The sequence below is a fragment of the Cinclus cinclus genome, chromosome Z (assembly GCF_963662255.1).
Source record: "Cinclus cinclus chromosome Z, bCinCin1.1, whole genome shotgun sequence".
NCBI classification, from domain to species: domain Eukaryota; kingdom Metazoa; phylum Chordata; class Aves; order Passeriformes; family Cinclidae; genus Cinclus; species Cinclus cinclus.
The window spans coordinates 58,057,662-58,076,646 of record NC_085084.1 but is presented as its reverse complement, the minus strand read 5'-3'; the positions used below and the strand labels follow the sequence as shown (position 1 = coordinate 58,076,646).

The 18,985-nt window shown below is 43.3% G+C and overlaps 1 protein-coding gene across 1 annotated transcript; it reads left to right on the top strand.

The window, feature by feature from the left end:
* The first annotated feature begins 304 nt into the window (after positions 1-304).
* On the top strand, positions 305-14,209 carry VLDLR (very low density lipoprotein receptor). The gene is made up of 19 exons (XM_062512780.1): positions 305-518; positions 4,483-4,602; positions 5,549-5,671; positions 6,497-6,619; positions 7,909-8,280; positions 8,388-8,510; positions 8,597-8,719; positions 9,176-9,295; positions 9,373-9,498; positions 9,879-10,050; positions 10,368-10,592; positions 10,747-10,865; positions 11,241-11,380; positions 11,498-11,639; positions 11,954-12,100; positions 13,009-13,098; positions 13,492-13,569; positions 13,679-13,848; positions 14,174-14,209. The coding sequence occupies exons 1-19, from the start codon at positions 305-307 to the stop codon at positions 14,207-14,209; spliced, it is 2,763 nt and encodes a 920-aa protein (XP_062368764.1).
* The last annotated feature ends 4,776 nt before the right edge of the window (positions 14,210-18,985 follow it).

Here is an 18,985-nt window from a genome sequence, read left to right as displayed (position 1 = left end):
GAAGGAGGGCCGGGCGGGAGGGGCGCGGGGGGCTCTGCCCGCGGCACGGCACAGCACAGCGCAGCACCGCTCCGCTCCGCGCCGCCGCAGCGCCACTCACCGCGCCGCCCGTGCCCCGCCGAGCCGCGCCGAGCGGTGTGCGGGCGCGTCGCGGCGGCCGCAGGTGCCGCGGAGGAGGTGGCGGGGGCGGGCAGTGCTGGCGAGCCAACCGGGGCCCGGCCCAGCGCCGTGAGTCACCAGCGGGCACGCCGGGCGGCCGGGCGGCTGCTATAAGAGCGCCGCGGGGACGGCCTCCCCCCCGTGCATGTCTCCGGCTGCCGCCTTTGCTCCTCGGCTTTCCGCCCCCAGCGCTTGCCTGCCCATGTACCCTGTCCCCGGCGCGGCGATGCGGCTGGACCGGCAGCACGGAGACCCGAGCGCCCCGGCCGACGGCCGCGGTGTGGGGCGGTGGGCGCTCCCGCGCCGCTGGGCGCTGCTGCTGCTGCTCGCCCTCGGCTGCCTGCGCGCCGCCGCCGACGGTGAGTGCGGGGCCGGGGTCGGGGAAATGGGCTGGGGCGCGCACCGCCGGAGCAGCTCCCGCCGCTGCCCCCCCCACCCCTCAGCGATTTCGTTTCCCACCGCCCGTTCCTTTTGCCTCGCTCTCCTTATTTTCTCCGGCTCTACTGGGCTGCTCGCCCGCTGCCCTGGAGGAGCGGCGCGGGCCCGGGCTCCCGGGTGAGCAGGGGGCGCTGCCGCCGCTCCGGCCCCGCCGCCCCCCGTGCCGGGCGAGGCGCCGCCTTTCCCCCCGGGTGGCGGGAGCCGTGAGGGGGGACCGAGCCCCGGCAGCCACGCGCCCGCTGCGGGAGGGGCCCTGCTTCCTGCTTCGATGCTGAGGGGGAGGGTCTGAGGGGCTGGGGCTGACGCCAGAGGGTCGGGGAGCTCTGGGGCGCTGTTGTGGAGGACGGAAGACGGGCTCTTGGGAAGCTCGCGGCGTTAAAGGTGCTGTCAAACTGCGGTACAACTTAGGCTTTGTGTTATCCAGCGGTGTTGGCATGGCTGTAGTTTAGGGTCCAGGCTGACTACCATGAGGGATCTCCACCTGGTGGCAAGGCTGAGTCCTGCTGGCGCTGGGTCCCTGCTCCTGGGGCTGGGCACTCGCCAGTAGCGCTGCTCGTGGCCTGCTCCAGGGCTGCCTCCCAGCCTAGAAACTCTTGCCCCTATTGGCAGGGATTCTGCACACTGAGCCAGTTGGATGGTCATTTATAAATATTTTAAGTGGTAATCATTTGGCTGACTCCTTTCTTCCTTGAGGAGCCGAGCTCCAGCCTGCTCTCCCAGGCAGGAGGTGTGCAGTTTAAGTTTGCGTTGTCGTATGCTCTTAAATCTCCTGACTCTTGTCCTAAAGTAGGCCTAATGTGTCTGATCTTGGCCGTGTTTCCTGTAACAGTGTTCAGTAGTGCAGACACTAGATATGTCTGGTAGCCCTGCCAGCATGTCCAGTCCTCATAAAAAGAGAGGAGAAATGTCTGCCTAGTCACCTCTTGTCTTCCAGTATTGTGGGTTGCTCTCATGCCTGATCTGCAACAGACATGGTTAAAGAACTGTAGAATGAAGCTTGCTGGCACTGAAACTGCTACTGCACTGTGCTCAGAAATCATAACAGATACTCAGTGGAGGGTAATGGGTAGGCTAGCTAACCAAGTTAATGTGATTGTTCCTTCAGTTTGAGTTAGTGGCCCCATCAGCTCTCTTCTACTAGTAGTTACAATTGCTGGGGTCTGGGAAAAGCCTAAGCTAGTTCCTATATGAGCTCTGGAAAGGTTTCCCAATCACGGTTGGAAGCTTTTCTGGGACTTGGTGTCAGATGACAGTAAGCAAGTGTCACATGTTTGAAGCTGCCCAGACAAGTAATCTGCTAAATTGCTTAAGGGGCTGAGATTAACAGTGATAGCAGAGATACGGAGAAATGTAGTTTAACTTGGGTTGTCAGTGTAACTGTGCTCCTTCACCCTACACTCATTGCTGCTTGTGGGCCAACTTCTATGAAGAAGTTACCTGGGGAACAGTAAAAATAATACGTGTTAGCAATCACAGGCTCTGACTGGTCCTCGACATTTTTCAGCCTAAGCTATATTCTAAGGAAAAGAAAATATGTGAAGGTCCTTCTACTGTATGAAGAGCACACAGAGACGCTTTGAATTAGCAGCGAATTGATGCTGATCCAAAAATCATTAGGTGTCTAGTGACTAAAGCTGCAACTGAGGTATGACTCCATTGCTTTAAATAGTATTGGATTAGACGGGTAGTATCTAACTAAATGGTTACCTGGCATTGTAGAACAGTGCTTGGTGTAAGACAGGGGTTCACATGTACTGGCTGTTACTAATCATCTTAACTAGAGCTCATTTCAAGTGGCTGTTGGAGTGTGACAGACATCTTCAGGAGCAGTAGATGGTGACCTTCACCTTTGTGCACCTGTGTGGTTGTTAGGCCTTGTTGATTTTTTTGCTTGTTTGTGGGCTAAAAGTAGTTGCTCTGACATTTCATTTGGTATTAGCTGCAGAAGCAATGATACCTTCTTGGAATGGCTTGTTGTTAGGATTGTAATTGTAAAGTTATACCTGTTACTCCAAGCTCAGCTATGGTTTCTGTTAGCCTTGTAAGTAGCTTCCCTGTAGCAGTTGGTCAGAATGGTGTTATGTTTGTCAGTAACAATGTACTAGGCAGCCTTAGCAAGCCTTTTCTGGTTATTCTAACTTGAAATAGAGTAACTGAGGACTGTGGAGTTATTTTGGGATCTCCTTAGTGGCAGGTTTAATCTAATTCTCTATATGCTATTTTGGGAAAGGTTGGCTGTTCTCACTCTGAATGTCTGAATGAGGAAGTCCCAAAACTATCAGGAGTCAGTTGTTGAATATTTTGTCGTAGTACAGTAAAACCAGGGCTTGCATCTCTAACCATCTTTTAGAGGTTACTGGACAGCAAGGTATCAGGCTTAGAACAAGCTTCTAGTTGTGGCAGCTACTTCCATCTTAGGTGGCTGGGATGGGCTGTCTAGCACAAGGCGACCTAATTGACAGCTCATGGACAACTAGCAGTAGTAGCATTATAAAATCATGCTATTAGAAAGCACATGCTGGTGTAATTCCCCAACAGAAAAGGAAACGGGGGAATGGAAACAGTATGCATGAGAGCTGATGTTCTGATTTTTAGTACTTTTTGAACACAGTTCCCATGGAAAAAAGTTAACTTTGTTCTAACAATTGGGTTTCTGCTTTACTCCTCCATTAAGGCTACTAAAACATTAGCCAAACTGAGTAAGATGCTGTTTCACATCTTTGATCATGGATTTACATGAAATGTTCAGCAGATAGAAGTGTTCATGTTGTTCTTGCTTTTACTGCCCAGTGTTTGTGAGTGCCTCGTGCATGATGGCTAGCCTATATAATGTAAAATAGCTGAATACCTTCCTTCTGCTTGGGAACTGTCTTGCATGTTATACAGAGGATATAAAATAGCAGATAATAATCTGCTAAAATGTGATGCCCTTTGAGCTCTCGAAAGACAAAGCACCCTCACCAATGATGCAATAAACTAAGAAGGAACAGGAGTCTTGCATCATGCTCTAGGCACGTGCAGTCAGTACTGATGCACAGTCTTACACGTTTGGCTGTGTGCATTAAGTGGAACAGCTCTGGCTTAGATGCTGAGGATGCAGGCTTCTGCTTTTAGTGACAGTTATAACAGGGCTTCCAAGACAAAGCATGTTCCCTTGGGGGATGGGGTCATATTGGGGTGAAGATACTCTGGAAAATGCACTGTAAGGATCTTGCAGAAAGCAGTACTTTCTTCAAGCATGCTAACAAATCAAGGCTTACCAGTTGTGAGACAATGGACTTGATCCCAGAAGAAAGTGATAAATTACTTCACTTTTTTAGCATCACATTTCTTTTGGTGTATAACAAGGAATATAGAGGCATGGCACCCAGAGGGGTGCCACTGTTTGAGCAGTGACATAAAGGATGAAAACTTGCTCAGCTACAAAGCTGAGCTACCTTTACAGATGTCTTTGGGATTCTTCTGTAATGTGTTAGCAGCAGAGTGTTGAAATGCTAATCCAGCTTGACATTAATCATAGTTAAACCCAGTTTGCTTAAATTTGAAGAGTTTTGAGAATGTGATGCTAGGTGCAAGACAGCAGAAGTAATTGAGGGCACACATTTTTGCAGGCTTGATCCTGCCTTGAAGAGGAAAGCTGAGTAAGAGTAACAGACTATTTGCTGCTATTTGGCAGGTGGATGGTTATGGTGCTTAAACTCTTCACTTGTACAGTGAAGGAAAGCTTTTGGCTCAACTTTCATGATTGAATAGGGTGATTGCAAAGATTTGGAGCTCAGATCTGTTTTCATGTTGATGTTATGCTCTTTATTAGGCTGGGTAGCTTCTTGATCAGTGGGGAAAGCGAGAACAGTATCAAGGCTTAGGTTCCTTTTTTTACTGAAGGTGCAAGAGCAAAATGTGAAGAATCCCAATTTGCATGTGGTAATGGACGCTGTATTCCTCAAATCTGGAAATGTGATGGAGATGAAGACTGTTCAGATGGCAGTGATGAGAGTGCTTGTGGTAAGTAATCAAAATAATACCTCTGTAGTAGTACTTGCTTGTTGGAAGTGGGGACTTAACAGTGGATAGCTGGAGAGATGCTTATCCTATCCAGCACTTCTGGCAGTTGGAATACAAAGACAAATTCCTTAGAATAACCACTTTTGATTCCTTGTATCTGTCTGAAGCAATTGTGTTTTCCTGAGTGTTACCTAACTCTCCTGAAATTGGCAACTGAGGCAAAACTTGTGACCAAAATTCTTCACTTGTGAGAGTGATGACTGACAGGAACAGAGTATAAGCTTATTCTCAGTTGTTTCTTGAATACATAATAGAAAATGCTTGCCATTAGCACTCTGTTGTTGGCTATTCCATGGTTAAAAGCCCTCTTTTATAAGAAAGTGATTCTGCTGTGTCTCCTGTAAACATTAAGTCTAGCTTTGGCTGCCAACCCTTGCTTTAAGCAGACAGAGAAGCCAAGATAGATTACTAGATTTACTTGGAGACTAGGCAAAGCATACTCTATATCCATCATTAGTGTGGTTAAACTGCCAGTCTTCTCAAGCAGACCTAAACTATTACCCTAGGGTTACATAGTACCATGCTTCTGTAATGACAAATCAAATGCCTCGACTATAAACTTAGAATTCAAAACCTAAATATTAGTATCAACGGACCTTATTTTAACTCCTGTTCAAAGCAGCAGCAAATATAGACTAACCTGCTTAGTCTCCTTAGCAATAGTGGTCCTTTAGCGCCTGATTAGATGAATATAAATGTTTCTCTGTGCATGGAATAACTGTAGGAAGTGCTCAACAGCACTGTCTACTAGGTTGGTAGGGAACAATACCAAGCATCTATGAACTGAGGATACTGAATAACTTTCTAGGGCAACAAAGCTGATCCCTGTTAGCAATAAATAAACTAAGCTCTGGTTCCTAAACAGCTGTCTTTTTCTCCCTTGCAGTGAAGAAGACATGTGCCGAGTCCGATTTCGTGTGTCTCAGTGGTCAATGTGTGCCTAACAGATGGCAGTGTGATGGGGATCCGGACTGTGAGGATGGGTCTGATGAGAGTTCTGAACTGTGCCGTAAGTGAACCTGGCATGGTGGTGTAGTTAAGCCTGTGGGGAAGAGCATTTTGACTTCTTATCTGCTTGCAATCTGGATCTCCTAAAGCAAGGATGAAATTGTGTTGGAGGGCAATTTCCTCAGTGCTTGGCCTTGACAGGGTCTTGAAGACACTGTTTAAAAGATACAGAACTGAGTGGTCACTTTTGCACTTGTACTGGGTTTTGCTCAGTCAGAAGCAGCAAGTAGAATGTGGTGGGCCTAACTGGCACTGTGGCTTGTCGACCAAGTGATTGCTGTTCTCCAAGGCAGCTACTTTGTAAGTGCTGTCCCAATATACCAGAGCTAATGTAGGGATTGAGTAGCTGACTGTGTTGGGTATGGGAAGCAGTAGTGCTGAGGTGTGACTGTGAGGTCTCAGGATTAGCAACTCTGGTCTGAAGTATCATACCTCATCAAGCAGTATAGATCCAGGAAGTGTTATTTTCCTGTATCAATGGGATCCACAATGGGGAATACTTCAGCCCCAAGTCCTAGTGTACTTTGGCATTACTCCTCCCTACTACTACTTGTTGTAGTTCAAGCTGCTACAGTGTAATTGGCATGCAGTCACAAAGCTACCATTACAAAGGTACCCTTAAAATACTAATTTCTTAAGAACTGGAAACATCTTTAACTGAACCCTACAAAACAGTATAGCGTTTTTCATCAATTTATACAGATGTTAGCATCTAAATAATTGCAACTTTTTCCAGACCTGGAGCCTTTCAGTCTCAATTTTCAGCACAAATGCTGAAACCCAAGATCAGTAGCTCTTAGGTTGAACTTAAGCTTTTTTTCAACAGATACGAGAACATGCCGGGTAAATGAAATCAGCTGTGGTCCTCAGTCAACTCAGTGTATCCCAGTGTCCTGGAAATGTGATGGTGAAAAAGACTGTGACAGTGAAGAAGATGAACAGAATTGTGGTAAGGAGGAAAATGGTGGTTACATAACTATTTGAAATTAACTTGTCTGGAAAGGAGCTAGCTGGGCAGTACACCTGGAAGATATTTTTTTGGTAGTATCAGTATCCAAAACATTAAGCTTGTTTTGGAGCCACTTGAAGCAAACTTTTTCTAACATTCCTCTAGCCTGCTAAGAGCTACAATAATGTAAGCTTTTTAATGTGTCTTTCTTCTCTACTAATTTTGACAGTAACCATAGGTAGGCTTAGTCATCTGGCAAGACAGCTGTCAGAACTTGTTCTCTGGAGAGTTTCTGAAATTGCTGCTTTCATTAACAAATTAATTGTTTCCTAAAGTGTAGTAGCAACTTTTAGCTAAGGACATAGCTGATCTACTTTATAGCCAATCCTGAAATATCTGGGAAGCTGGGTCTCTGATGTTTGGTGGGGGGTGGGTGTGGAACTTCAGGCTGATACACAAGTAGATCTGCCACTGCAGCACTAGAATGTAGGATTCCTGGCTTATTCAAAATAATTTGCAAACACAATGTGTTTTCTGATGTGTCCTGAGATATATTTGCTGTAACCAAAGCCACAGGGCTGGCTTCCACCAGAACCACCTTGTCTGGGTGGCCTAAGGAGACACAGATCTGCAGACTTTTGCTGTGTGTCATTGGAGTTGCCATCTTACTCAGCAAACTAATGCCTTAATCTACAAGTAAATCTACAGACAGTGTTTCTAATGAAGCTGATAAAACTATGAGCTGTTAGCTACATTGCTATTGAACCAGCATAATTTGTACAGACATAAATTGCATGTGTTTGCTTAACCATGGGATCAACTTAGGCAAGATCTGGGTCTGTTATCCCCACTGGTCCAGGCATATGGGCCACTGCTGTCCTGGGGATCATCATAAAACATTTTAATTTCAAACTATAGTATGTGCTGACCATCAGTCTACCTTAATCTTAGTCTGTACTCTTTAATTAGCAATTCTTTTACCATATGTCTTTGGTTCACAGGGTTGGACCCTGTTTTCTGAAATACAAGCAATCTGAAGTGCAGGACAGCCTAGCTGCTTCAGAAGGTTTTCACTCAGCAGTTCAAATCTGATGTCTATCACAATGGCCAGTGAAAAAAGGATGGTCTGTAGAATCCAAGTGTCCTGTAGGTGTTCGTTTAGGCTTCTTTATTGCCCTACACAGGATGCTGATCATCTGTCAGCTAACAGCTGCCAAACAAAATACCTTCACACAAAAGTCAGCCTTCTTGTGATAATGTACTAATCTCTCTTACTCTGATTACCCCAGGCAATGTGACTTGTAGTCCAGCAGACTTCACATGCAGCAGTGGGCAATGTATTTCCAAGAGCTTTGTCTGCAATGGTCAAGATGACTGCAGTGATGGTAGTGATGAGCTGGAGTGTGCACCTCCTACCTGTGGAGTTCATGAGTTCCAGTGCAAGAGCTCGACTTGCATCCCCCTCAGCTGGGTGTGTGATGATGATGCTGACTGCTCTGACCACTCAGATGAATCTCTAGAGCAATGTGGTCGCCAGCCTGTGCCTCCTGTCAAGTGCTCTGCCAGTGAGGTGCAGTGTGGCTCAGGTGAATGTATCCACAAAAAATGGCGCTGTGATGGAGATCCTGACTGTAAGGATGGAAGTGATGAAATCAACTGCCGTAAGTTTACTTGGTCCTTCTCTAGGAGGTACTGCTTGACTCCTCTTTTATTTTCCTTTGCTTCAATAAACCTCAAGAGTAAAAATTTGTAATGGCTATGTCCTCAGCTTCTCGGACCTGTAGACCAGACCAGTTCAGATGTGAAGATGGGAACTGCATTCATGGGAGTAGGCAGTGCAATGGTGTGAGAGATTGTCTGGATGGCACAGATGAAGCAAATTGTAACAATGGTAAGTGTGGAACTAAGCAAGAATAAAGCCTTTTGCAGAATATCTGTTGAAGCTGGTAGTCACCCTAACAATCTTCATTATATCAGTTATTCAGTGCTCTGGGCCTGGCAAATTCAAGTGCAGAAGTGGAGAATGCATAGATATCAATAAAGTATGTAACCAGCAGAGAGACTGCAAGGACTGGAGTGATGAGCCCCTCAAGGAGTGTAGTAAGTAAATAATCTCTTTGCACAGTGTTGACTACTAGGTATACTTGGGTGTAGCCTCTGAGTTGTCAGATGTCAGCTGGAATGGCCATTGGTGTGTCTTGGTGGCGAACTTTCAAATGAGGCCAACCTAGTAAATAGGCTAGTTTTATTCTAGCCAAACTGGCTAATAGGATGATTTCTCTGTAGCCAGGAAGGCACTTGAATGCATTAGAAACACTGAAATTTCAGGAGCCTCAATCTTTATTGCTGTCTTCTTGTAACACAGAAAGTGCTGGTAGCTGAATGAATGTGAATTCGAGGGAATTCTCTTGCATATGATTTGAAGTGCCAGAACAGTTTCTCAGATATAGCAGGAATTGTTAGAAAATGGATGTTTACCTGGTGAAGTTCTCCTTGGCTATGACTGTAAGAGTAAACATGCATGCCTTCTCAGAAGTGCCCATTTCTCTCTTCTAGATGTCAATGAATGCCTAGTGAACAATGGCGGATGCTCTCACATCTGCAGAGATCTCATTATTGGCTATGAATGTGACTGTCCAGCTGGGTTTGAGCTTCTAGACAGGAGAACCTGTGGAGGCAAGTATCTGGTAGTTTAACATGGACTCTACTGGTGATATTGGAGGTGAGCATAAATTAAATTTTTCTTTTTACAGATATTGATGAATGTCAGAACCCTGGTATCTGTAGTCAGATCTGTATCAACCTGAAAGGGGGCTACAAATGTGAATGTAGCCGTGGCTATCAGATGGATCTTGCTACTGGGGTGTGCAAGGCAGTTGGTGAGTATTGATATAAGACTTTCATATCCCCACTTTAAAATAAGTCAGCAAGTGATGCACTGTTTATATTACTGTGGTTTTTATACTAGCTGTTGTGGTGTTACTGATCAGTACTAACACTTCGAATGATGCTGTGATACAGTACTTAAAGCTGCCTGACACGAACTCCTTGTGTCTACTCCCCAGGCAGGAGGATCCTCCCCAAAAAGTTGTGGAGGGAGAAAAGGATGAGGTGTGGTACAGCCAAGACCTCTGTCAGCATCTGCTACTGAGTGTGGAATGGAAAAATATTAAATATGTTGACTCTAACACTTTTTGTAAAAGAAAAGCATGTGACTGAGTATCTAAAAGTACAGATAACACTTGAACCCTTTTCACAGGGAAAGAACCAAGTCTAATTTTCACCAACCGTCGGGACATCAGGAAGATTGGCCTTGAGAGAAAAGAATACATTCAGCTTGTAGAGCAGCTAAGAAACTCTATAGCTCTAGATGCTGATATTGCTGAGCAAAAGCTTTACTGGGCAGACTTCAGCCAAAAAGCAATCTTCAGGTAAATAGGCTTATCTTCTGAACTTAGTGTACTTCCCTAAACCGTCTCATGTTCTACCCAACTATTTCTCTAGTCTCTGGTAATGAAAACTAGATGCCTGGTGTCCTAAAGCAAAAGTACAGTTGATGCAAGTTTCCACAGCTAGCAATGTGTATGCCTATTGCACTTCCTAGTAACTGCTGCTACATTTGTACAAAAGGCACTTGGTGGAAAGTCCCACATACATCTTCTGCCTGAAATCTTGTGTTTGCTGAGGTGTGTCAATGGACAGTATCTGCAGAGGAAGTGGTTGAAAGCAAGTAATTCTTTTCTTCCAGTGCCTCTATTGATACCCGTGATAAAGTTGGAACACACATCCGAATCCTGGACAACATACACAGCCCTGCAGGAATTGCTGTTGACTGGGTTTATAAGAACATCTACTGGTCTGACTCAACTGCAAAGACCATTTCAGTGGCTAGCCTGGATGGCACAAAAAGAAAGGTTTTGTTTCTCTCGGAGCTGAGAGAGCCAGCTTCTATTGCTGTAGATCCTGTCTCTGGGTGAGTATTTGTCTAGGTTCTTTTAAAAGAACAGACCTACCAACTACATATTATGATAACTGACTTAGGTAGCATTTGTTAGTTATTGGTCATAATAAAGAGTAATACTACACAGTACTATAGTGCATCATACAACATAAATTCTGCTTCACAGCTTTATGTACTGGTCAGACTGGGGTGAGCCAGCAAAAATTGAGAAAGCAGGAATGAATGGATTTGACAGACAGCAGCTTGTGACAACAGAAATCCAATGGCCTAATGGAATTGCTCTAGGTATGTTGAACTTGTCCCTGTACCAGAGGTATTCTGGAGCTTTAGCAATTTTTTTGCTATGAAAGCCAAGGTCATTCTTCAGAGAACTGTTTTCAGCTTCTGAGAAGGGGAAGCTTCCATATGCCTGAAGACACTGCAACAGGCATCAGCACTTCTCAGATACTGAAATAGTAACTTTTCTGGAACTGCTCTATATTATAGTTGAGGTACAGGCCGCAAAGGCATCACTGCAGCAGCCCTCTGTATCCTGGAATGGTAAGAAACTAGGGCAACACCACCATGATTGTCAAACCTGTGCATGTTTCAATTCTTGTAGCAAGCTTTGGAGGTTTCCTCCAAGTGAACACTAAATATATTTGGTCTTCCCCCTCCTAGATCTTGTAAAAAGCCGCCTGTACTGGCTTGATTCTAAACTGCACATGCTGTCAAGTGTGGACTTGAATGGCCAGGATCGTAGAATTGTGCTGAAGTCACATATGTTCCTTCCTCATCCTCTTGCTCTAACCATTTTTGAGGTAAGAATGACTTCCTGTAATCTTTGACAAAGATCGTCCTCTTTCTGGTATGTGGCAGGAATGATGGGGCTGGTAGCATCATGGAGGTAATGGGGATGCAATAATATTGTCTTCTAGGACCGTGTGTACTGGATTGATGGAGAGAATGAGGCAGTCTATGGTGCCAACAAATTTACAGGAACCGACTTAGTCACCCTGGTGAATAACCTCAATGATGCACAGGACATCATTGTGTATCATGAACTTGTTCAGCCTTCAGGTAATTTCCATACAGTTTATAGTTAAGTCAGTGTGTATACTTGTAAGAAGCCTGCCCTGCCTGGATGGTGGCAAATGGTATCCATTCACTGTACAGCTGTCCATTTCTGCTTCTGCTTGCAGCTTCTAAATAGGCAACCTGATGGGGGTTGAGAGGTCTAGTTGCAATTGTTCTTTCTTGGGTAGAGCAGATATAAATCTATAACCAGCTAAGACAAGTAATTCTTCTAAAACAGTTACTGAGGAAGTATTTCTGCTACACATCTGGAGTGTGAAGGCTCACTCTTTTTCACTCCTTAATTGCTGTACCAACAGGTAGGAACTGGTGTGAAGAGAACATGGCAAATGGAGGCTGTAACTACCTGTGCCTGCCTGCTCCTCAGATAAATGAACATTCTCCAAAGTACACCTGTGCATGTCCTGCTGGGTACTTCTTGCAGGAGGATGGTCTGAGATGTGCAGGTACTGTAACACAACTGATATCTTTCCCAGGATGAATGTGAAAGGAGTAGGAGAGTATTGAACGTGTTAGTGGAAAGGAAATAGTGATATAGGCTGACAGCTTTGCTAAAATTAATCTGATGTAATTAATATAGGAGGGGAGGGTCTCATGCATTAATATGGCCCTCAGAGTCTGCAGCTGCTGTTCAGAGTCCATGCTTTGCTTCTGTGTCTTCATCATCATTTGCAACAAGACCTTGTACCTCCATGGCTTTCTGCAGACAGCAAGCACAAAGATGAAACATACTCAACCTCTTATAAAACGGGGGTAAAAACTGACATGACTGTACATATAAATACAGTGTTTAGAAGGTGATTAGATAATGTTGCCGTCCAAGGAAGTTTGTACGTCCTTGTCTGTCCAGATGAACATGCTGCTGTACTACTGTTGTCAGCACTGACTATGCAGCAAGCTTGCTTTGTCCAATGGTGTGAAACTAGAAACTCCAAGGTGCCACTGACTATTGCGTTTTGATTCTGACTGCCACAGAGTGCTAAGTGCAAGGATGCTGGCCTCCCTTGGCTGCTCTAAAAGGTTGCTATGGGTATTACAGGCTGTACCTAACAAGTAAACTTGTAAAAATAAAACTTTGTTCAGAAAACTTTATGTGAGGGGTGGGGATGGCTTACAACTGTTGTGACTTTAAATGCCAGTAATTCTTTCCTGATTAACCTTGTTCTTTTCTTCAAGAACTCTCTGCTGAGGGTGTGCTAGTGAAATAGTTAATGTCAGTGTTCCCAGTGAGGCTAACAAGCTGCATGATCATTTTTGCCATCTGCTAAACCTTCACTACCATGGCTCTCATAGCAAAGCCATTGCAGAACTTCAGGATTAACTGACCTATAATTAGTTCTTGATCTATAATTAGTTTCAGGTACTGGAACAACTGTGGCTTACACTGAGGCTAAAGATACCAGCACAACAGAAAAATCTCCAACTGTTGGACTAGTTCCTGGAGGTACTGGTCCCAATAACTCACACTGCTAAACATTAGAGAAATTAAATACAAACTGACCAACTAGCCTACTTGGAAGTTTTCTCCTTTGCATGCAAATAGAGAACACAGGCCAGATCATTTGTATAGTGTAACAGCTGGAGCATGTGTTAAACAGATTTAGTTCTCATAGGGCAGTGTGGAACCTGTAGGTTCCATGAAATTGCAGGAGCTCTCAGAGAAGGTAAACAATATAGAAAGCTTGCAACTAATACAGGATGAAGCATGTTAGGGTGTTCTAGCAGTGTGCTACTGAGAAGCTAATCAAATAGGAACTTCTGGGTTTGGGATATGCTTGCACGTGGCAATCTGCCAGTCTGTCGGTACACAAGCTCACTATGTCAAATTCTCATGCAGGATTCAACACTAGTAGTACAACCTCTGAAGTAACTGCAGCTGGAAGAACATCAGCAGCTTGGATCATTCTTCCTGCTGGTGAGTACAGCATTTACTAGCCTTTTGGACCCCATGTGGTGGGACAAGCCACTCTTAGGAGCTTGGTCTGACTCTGCTCCATGTTTGCAATCTCTTTACCTCCCTGCAGTATTGTTGATGATGGCTGCAGCAGCTGGCTACTTCATGTGGCGTAACTGGCAGCACAAGAACATGAAAAGCATGAATTTTGATAATCCAGTCTACCTAAAAACTACAGAGGAGGACCTCACAATTGATATTGGAAGACACAGTGGTTCAGTAGGACACACCTACCCTGCAGTAAGTAAACCTATTAACCTATTATGTCTGAGACTCCAGGTTAATAATTGGAGTAGAAAGACTGCCAAATGATGCCTGAGTTGAATCTGGGAAAGGTCTCTGCTTTTGTAAGCTGCTGGCTGCAGACAAACTACTTGGGCTGAATCAACTGGCAATTTTACCCTATAATCAAGGTTAAAGTTGTGGTGGGTAACTAGTGTCTGTGCCTGGGATGGAGTAATCTGTGCTGAATGTGGTCGCTAGCCTGCAGAATTAGCAATGATGTGTGTTGCTTTATGTCTTCTATTACTGCAACTGTAGCTAACTTGTACTTACTCTTTTACAGATATCTGTAGTCAGCACAGATGATGATATGGCTTGAGCACTGGATCAGCAATCACTTTCAGTTTACTTGTGTCTTACACTCTTTGGGGATAGTAACCAGGTTTGTGGCTGAAGGACTTCCTCCGTTCTTGGAAGAAAGAAGATACTTTCTGTATTTATGGAACACTTGTGTAAATAGTTATTTTCTACAGCTTAACAACTCTGTAAATACCTGTCCACAACAATTCAGCTGTTTGTGGTTACAGTTTTATCAGTAACCCTTGGGTTGGTTAGTCAGTAACATCACTGACCAAATATAAAGCACTTTCCATAGAAAGCCATATTCCAGCCACAACTTGTGTAACACCTGTACATATGTCTATAGGCCACTTGTAAATAATTACTGGAAAATCACTACCAAGCACTTTGAAATACTTCAGATGTAAATTATTGTACACTCTTTTTCAGTGATTGGGGCAATGGCAATAGGAAAAAACGGGTTACTATGATTGCCAAAAATTTGTAAACATAAGTAATTTTATATGTATGATTGAAACAATCTTGTCTGTTACCTCTTAGAGTTCTACAAGAAGGAATGATCTCTAAGAAACCACTGTAAACTCAAATGCAGCCAAGGGGATAAAAATAAAATGAGTCAAGCAGTTGAAGTATTGTTCTCAATTATTATGTTAGTACCAAAGTAAAATGATGTATCTCCTAAGCTGAAAGCTGTAGTAGGCTACACTACCACTGCCAGCCAAATCATAAGGTATTTCTTCAGTTACTTCAGCAGCATTCTAGGCAGCTAAGACACTTGCCAGGTGACATTTGTTCTTGAGACTAATAGTCTGCACCAAGTAAAGGACAGAGTGGCTCTCCTATCACAGAAGCCCAGCTGATCTCCCAAGTTAAGACTGACACTGGCTAAAATTACTCAACAACTACTGCAAGGTTTTGAGAGGCAGCATTGGCAGACATGTGAGGTGGAGACAGGTCAGAGCATGGTCTGAGAGGTGAGTGCCAGGTCCTTGCAGGGTCAGGCTGTTGGCAGTTACTCCACATTACTTTTGTAGTATGAGGTGCTGCTTGCTCTTTGCTAATCCTTCCCCCTTGAAGGTAAGAAAAAATTGCTTGTGGTGGGAGGGATGCAGTTTCAAGGCTAAGACAGTTTGGAAGAAGCAGTAGTCTCTTGGTTATGCTTTAGTGATAATGTTAAATCATTCTCAATCAATCGTGTCTCTAAAATAGTAACCATGAAAATCAAGTCAGAACTTGGATAGGTTCCTAGGCTTGCTTCCAATGCCTATTGCAGTTACAGTTGGGGTCTGTTCTCTTAATGGTCTTCTTGGATTGTGGACTCCTTTATTAAGAGATGAGGACAGCTGCCAGCTTGTGCAGGTTTAAAATAAGTTGTTTCTAGCAAGTTTACAGCTCTCTGGGGAGTTGAAGCTTCTAAACAACTATCTCTGGCATCTCTTGACTGCAGGCATTTAAGATACCTGGAACTCATGTGGACTAAATTGTCTTGCAAAGATTAGGATGTCTGGGAGGCTTCTAAAGTTTCTGGCTAGCAATATTGTATCTTATTTTACCAAGTACCTGTTGGGGAAAAGTGCCTTTATAGCTGCCTAATACGTGAGGTTCATTAGTTATGGGGTAAAATCCTATTTTTTTCAGTTTGACTTCTAACTCTGAATACTTCGAAGTACTTGTGTTCAGATGTGACAAAACAAAAATCTCACGTGGTTGATTATCAATTCACATGGCAGCTAATTACAGGCAAAATGCTCTGCCTTCCCAGCCTTTGTACAGAATGGCTCTACTTTTTGCTGAAGTTCATTGCTCTTACCAGTGTTATACCAAATGGTATAAGGAGAGACCAGTAAGACCAATAAAGACATTTCTTTCTGACGTTAATATGTATTTGAAGTAGCAACTTAAGTCTATTTTGGAAATCTGAAGTAATTTTTACAGACGCTGTCAACTCTAGGAAGTTGTTTTCTGACATTACTCCAATGTGCTGAACAAAGAATAGTGCCTTGACAAACAGATTTTTTTCCTGTAGTCTAGAGGCAACACTTTTACCGGATAAAACATCTATGGCTTCATATCGCAGGAGGGAGGAGTGGGGAATATAAGGTAGAAGCCAGAGATTATATAAGATGGCCTATACTTATTTGCAAATGTTGGGGGTTTTTTTGGTTTTGTGGGTTTTTTTTTTCTCACTAGGTTCATTCTTTCCTGCCCCTCTTCATTTTTGTGTTACGAAATCATTGCTTACTTCCACAGCGGGCTTGGAGAGTGGTCAGGGATTCCTTCTGAATAAAGAGATCCAACTTGCATTGATAAATACTTTCCTCTCTTTGAGCAGTTTTTTCCCCCTCTGCCATCTGGAAGTGTTTGACTCTGGTTTACTCCTTGTCATATGATTCCTTTGGCATCTAGTGAAGGTGGTATAGCTGTCCTGAGCACTCCTGCAGCAGCAACCTGTGGCTGTGCTGGTGTCCACTAAACAAATTCTCAGCCATCATCCCTGTCTTAGCTCCTCTGCTGCAGTCTTGTGGTATCCCAGAGCAATGGAACATTAATAACCTTTTTGGTCAAATGTCACTGTTAAAGTGACTATATTCCTCCTGAAGAATTTTGTTAAAAATACAAAAATATGAGGCAGTATTCAAGGTAATGGTACAATTTTTGCTTCCCAGAAGAATATGTAAGTCCAGTGGTTCTAAATACTGCCTATTTCTGTCCAATGTCTGCTGGCCAGTGTGTGTGCAAAACTAAATTTGAACCTGGTTTTTTCTTTCCCTTTTAAACATGCAAATTTCTCTTAATACACTCCCTCTGCCCCTGCATTATTTTCTGCCTCATATTTGATCTGCCTTTGTTTTTATAGCACTGTAAATATTTTACATTATTGCTCAGTGGTAATTGACATAAAGGGAATTAATGCTGCTCATGTGATTTTCTTTCCCTTCTGCAGCTTGTTCTTCTACAGCTAGCTACAATCTGCCTTTTCCAACCCAACTTGTATTTGCCTACATTTTTAATGAACATACCTTTTTTCCAGTCAGATCTTTCCTGAAACAAAGATGCATTTATTTTCATGTAAGTGCTGAATCTTGCTAGATAAGAGGAAAAAGTACAGAAACAAAGTCTTAAGCTCAAGGAAATAGTGTGAGCATCCACACTATAAAGATGTGATAAATATAGATAAAGAAAAAAAGCATACAACTACAGAAGCTCTCTTCACTTTGTAGCCTAGATGTAAGAAGAGGTCTGCCAGTACTTTCTGTAGATGTGGCACAGCATGTCTGTGAAGAAATGGCCTCCTGTTCCTTCTTTGAGCTGGCTCACAACAGTCACTGGTATTGTCACTTAGTGGAAGAAGATATTTGAAGAGGTCTGCCTGTTCTGTTGATGTGCAAGAGCCTACTTAATACATTCCTGGCTTGCTGGTTTTTGCTTTTCCTCTCCTGAGAGAGCTTTGAAATTTGCCTATAACAAATGAAAAATTCTTCAGAGCAGGGAGGGACTGACAGGGTCTGCAGTTAGGCCACTGAATATGCAGGCTGTTAAACATCGAAAATAAAGACTTCCTGTGGAAAGAATGATTGGTGGTCTTATTTCTCCTTGCACAGCACTGGTTGGGACACTTCCTCACTGCTGTAAAGCAGTGGAAAATGCTTCATATCATCATGGAACTTCCCCCCCACCCCAACAACCAGAACAGGTAACTGAAGCCAAACTTCACTAACATAGTCTATGTAATTACTTGAGGATAAGAAACACAAAATGCTCAATCAAGACAAATGATTGGTATGCACTTCTTAGAAATGGATTTTTGCTGTGGTGATGCCATCTGTAGAAAAACTAGACAGTTTTTAGGTATTTTTTCTTTCCATCCTAGACATCCTTGCCTAGAGTCAAACTTCAAAATACATGGTAATGTTTTATAATAATGCCAATGCATAGACTTAAAGTTGAGAGTTGGATAGCAACATAAAAAGATTGCCTTAACATTCAGAACACTTATTTTTTTCCAGTGGAAAGTATTTTTGAAAGGCCTCTTGGAAAGGCTGATCACTGAATACAGTCAGTGCCACAACTATCTAGAAACAGTGCTGCTTGTTCTGATATCCCTTTTGTGGATGTGTGCACATGGAGAAGTGCAGTTTGGTTTAGACAGCTTATTTCTTTTTTGGGATCTTAAATATATGAGAGCTCATATGTGCATTTAAATGAAGACTTTCTTGAAAGTTAGAATTCCACAGTGTTTTGGCTTCTACTCTCTAAGTGACAAATATTGTGAGTTTCTAACTTTTCAGCTGGTGCCTCTAGTGGTAAAAAAAAGTTCACCCCATTAACTTTCTACAAATAATTATCCTTAATGTAGCCTCAGTACAAAACTCAAATTAGACGTGCTCTATTCATATTGGAGCAACTTTGTCATTCTGCTTTTACTAGATGAAACACTGATTATTCTTTAATTAAACAGCATTCAACCCATTGCCCTTCTCCCCTAACTTTTTTTGGTGGATGAATAAGTCAAAGTTATTTGGGAGCAGTGGGAGGATGGTGTCCATAGAATTTATGTATACATTGTGGGTTGTGATCCATATACATTGCCAAATTCCTGGTGTCAGATTAAACCTGGTGATTTTTTAATTGTAGTAGACCTATACCTTGTCTCAGAAACAGAGTTTGAAGAATTGCTTGGATGGAAACGGGTAGCTGGCAGATTGTATTATATAGAAAGAGCTATTTCTTCATAGCCCTTTGTCTTTCTGGTAGCCTCCACTGCTAGTTTAATTTATGTAAGTGAATACAGAAA

Coding starts and splice junctions, on each gene's coding strand:
- VLDLR (XM_062512780.1), top strand. CDS start 305: ATGTCTCCGGCTGCCGCCTTTGCTCCTCGGCTTTCCGCCCCCAGCGCT. Junction 11,381..11,497: donor TTGCTCTAACCATTTTTGAG/GTAAGAATGACT, acceptor ATTGTCTTCTAG/GACCGTGTGTACTGGATTGA. Junction 13,099..13,491: donor TGTTGGACTAGTTCCTGGAG/GTACTGGTCCCA, acceptor ATTCTCATGCAG/GATTCAACACTAGTAGTACA.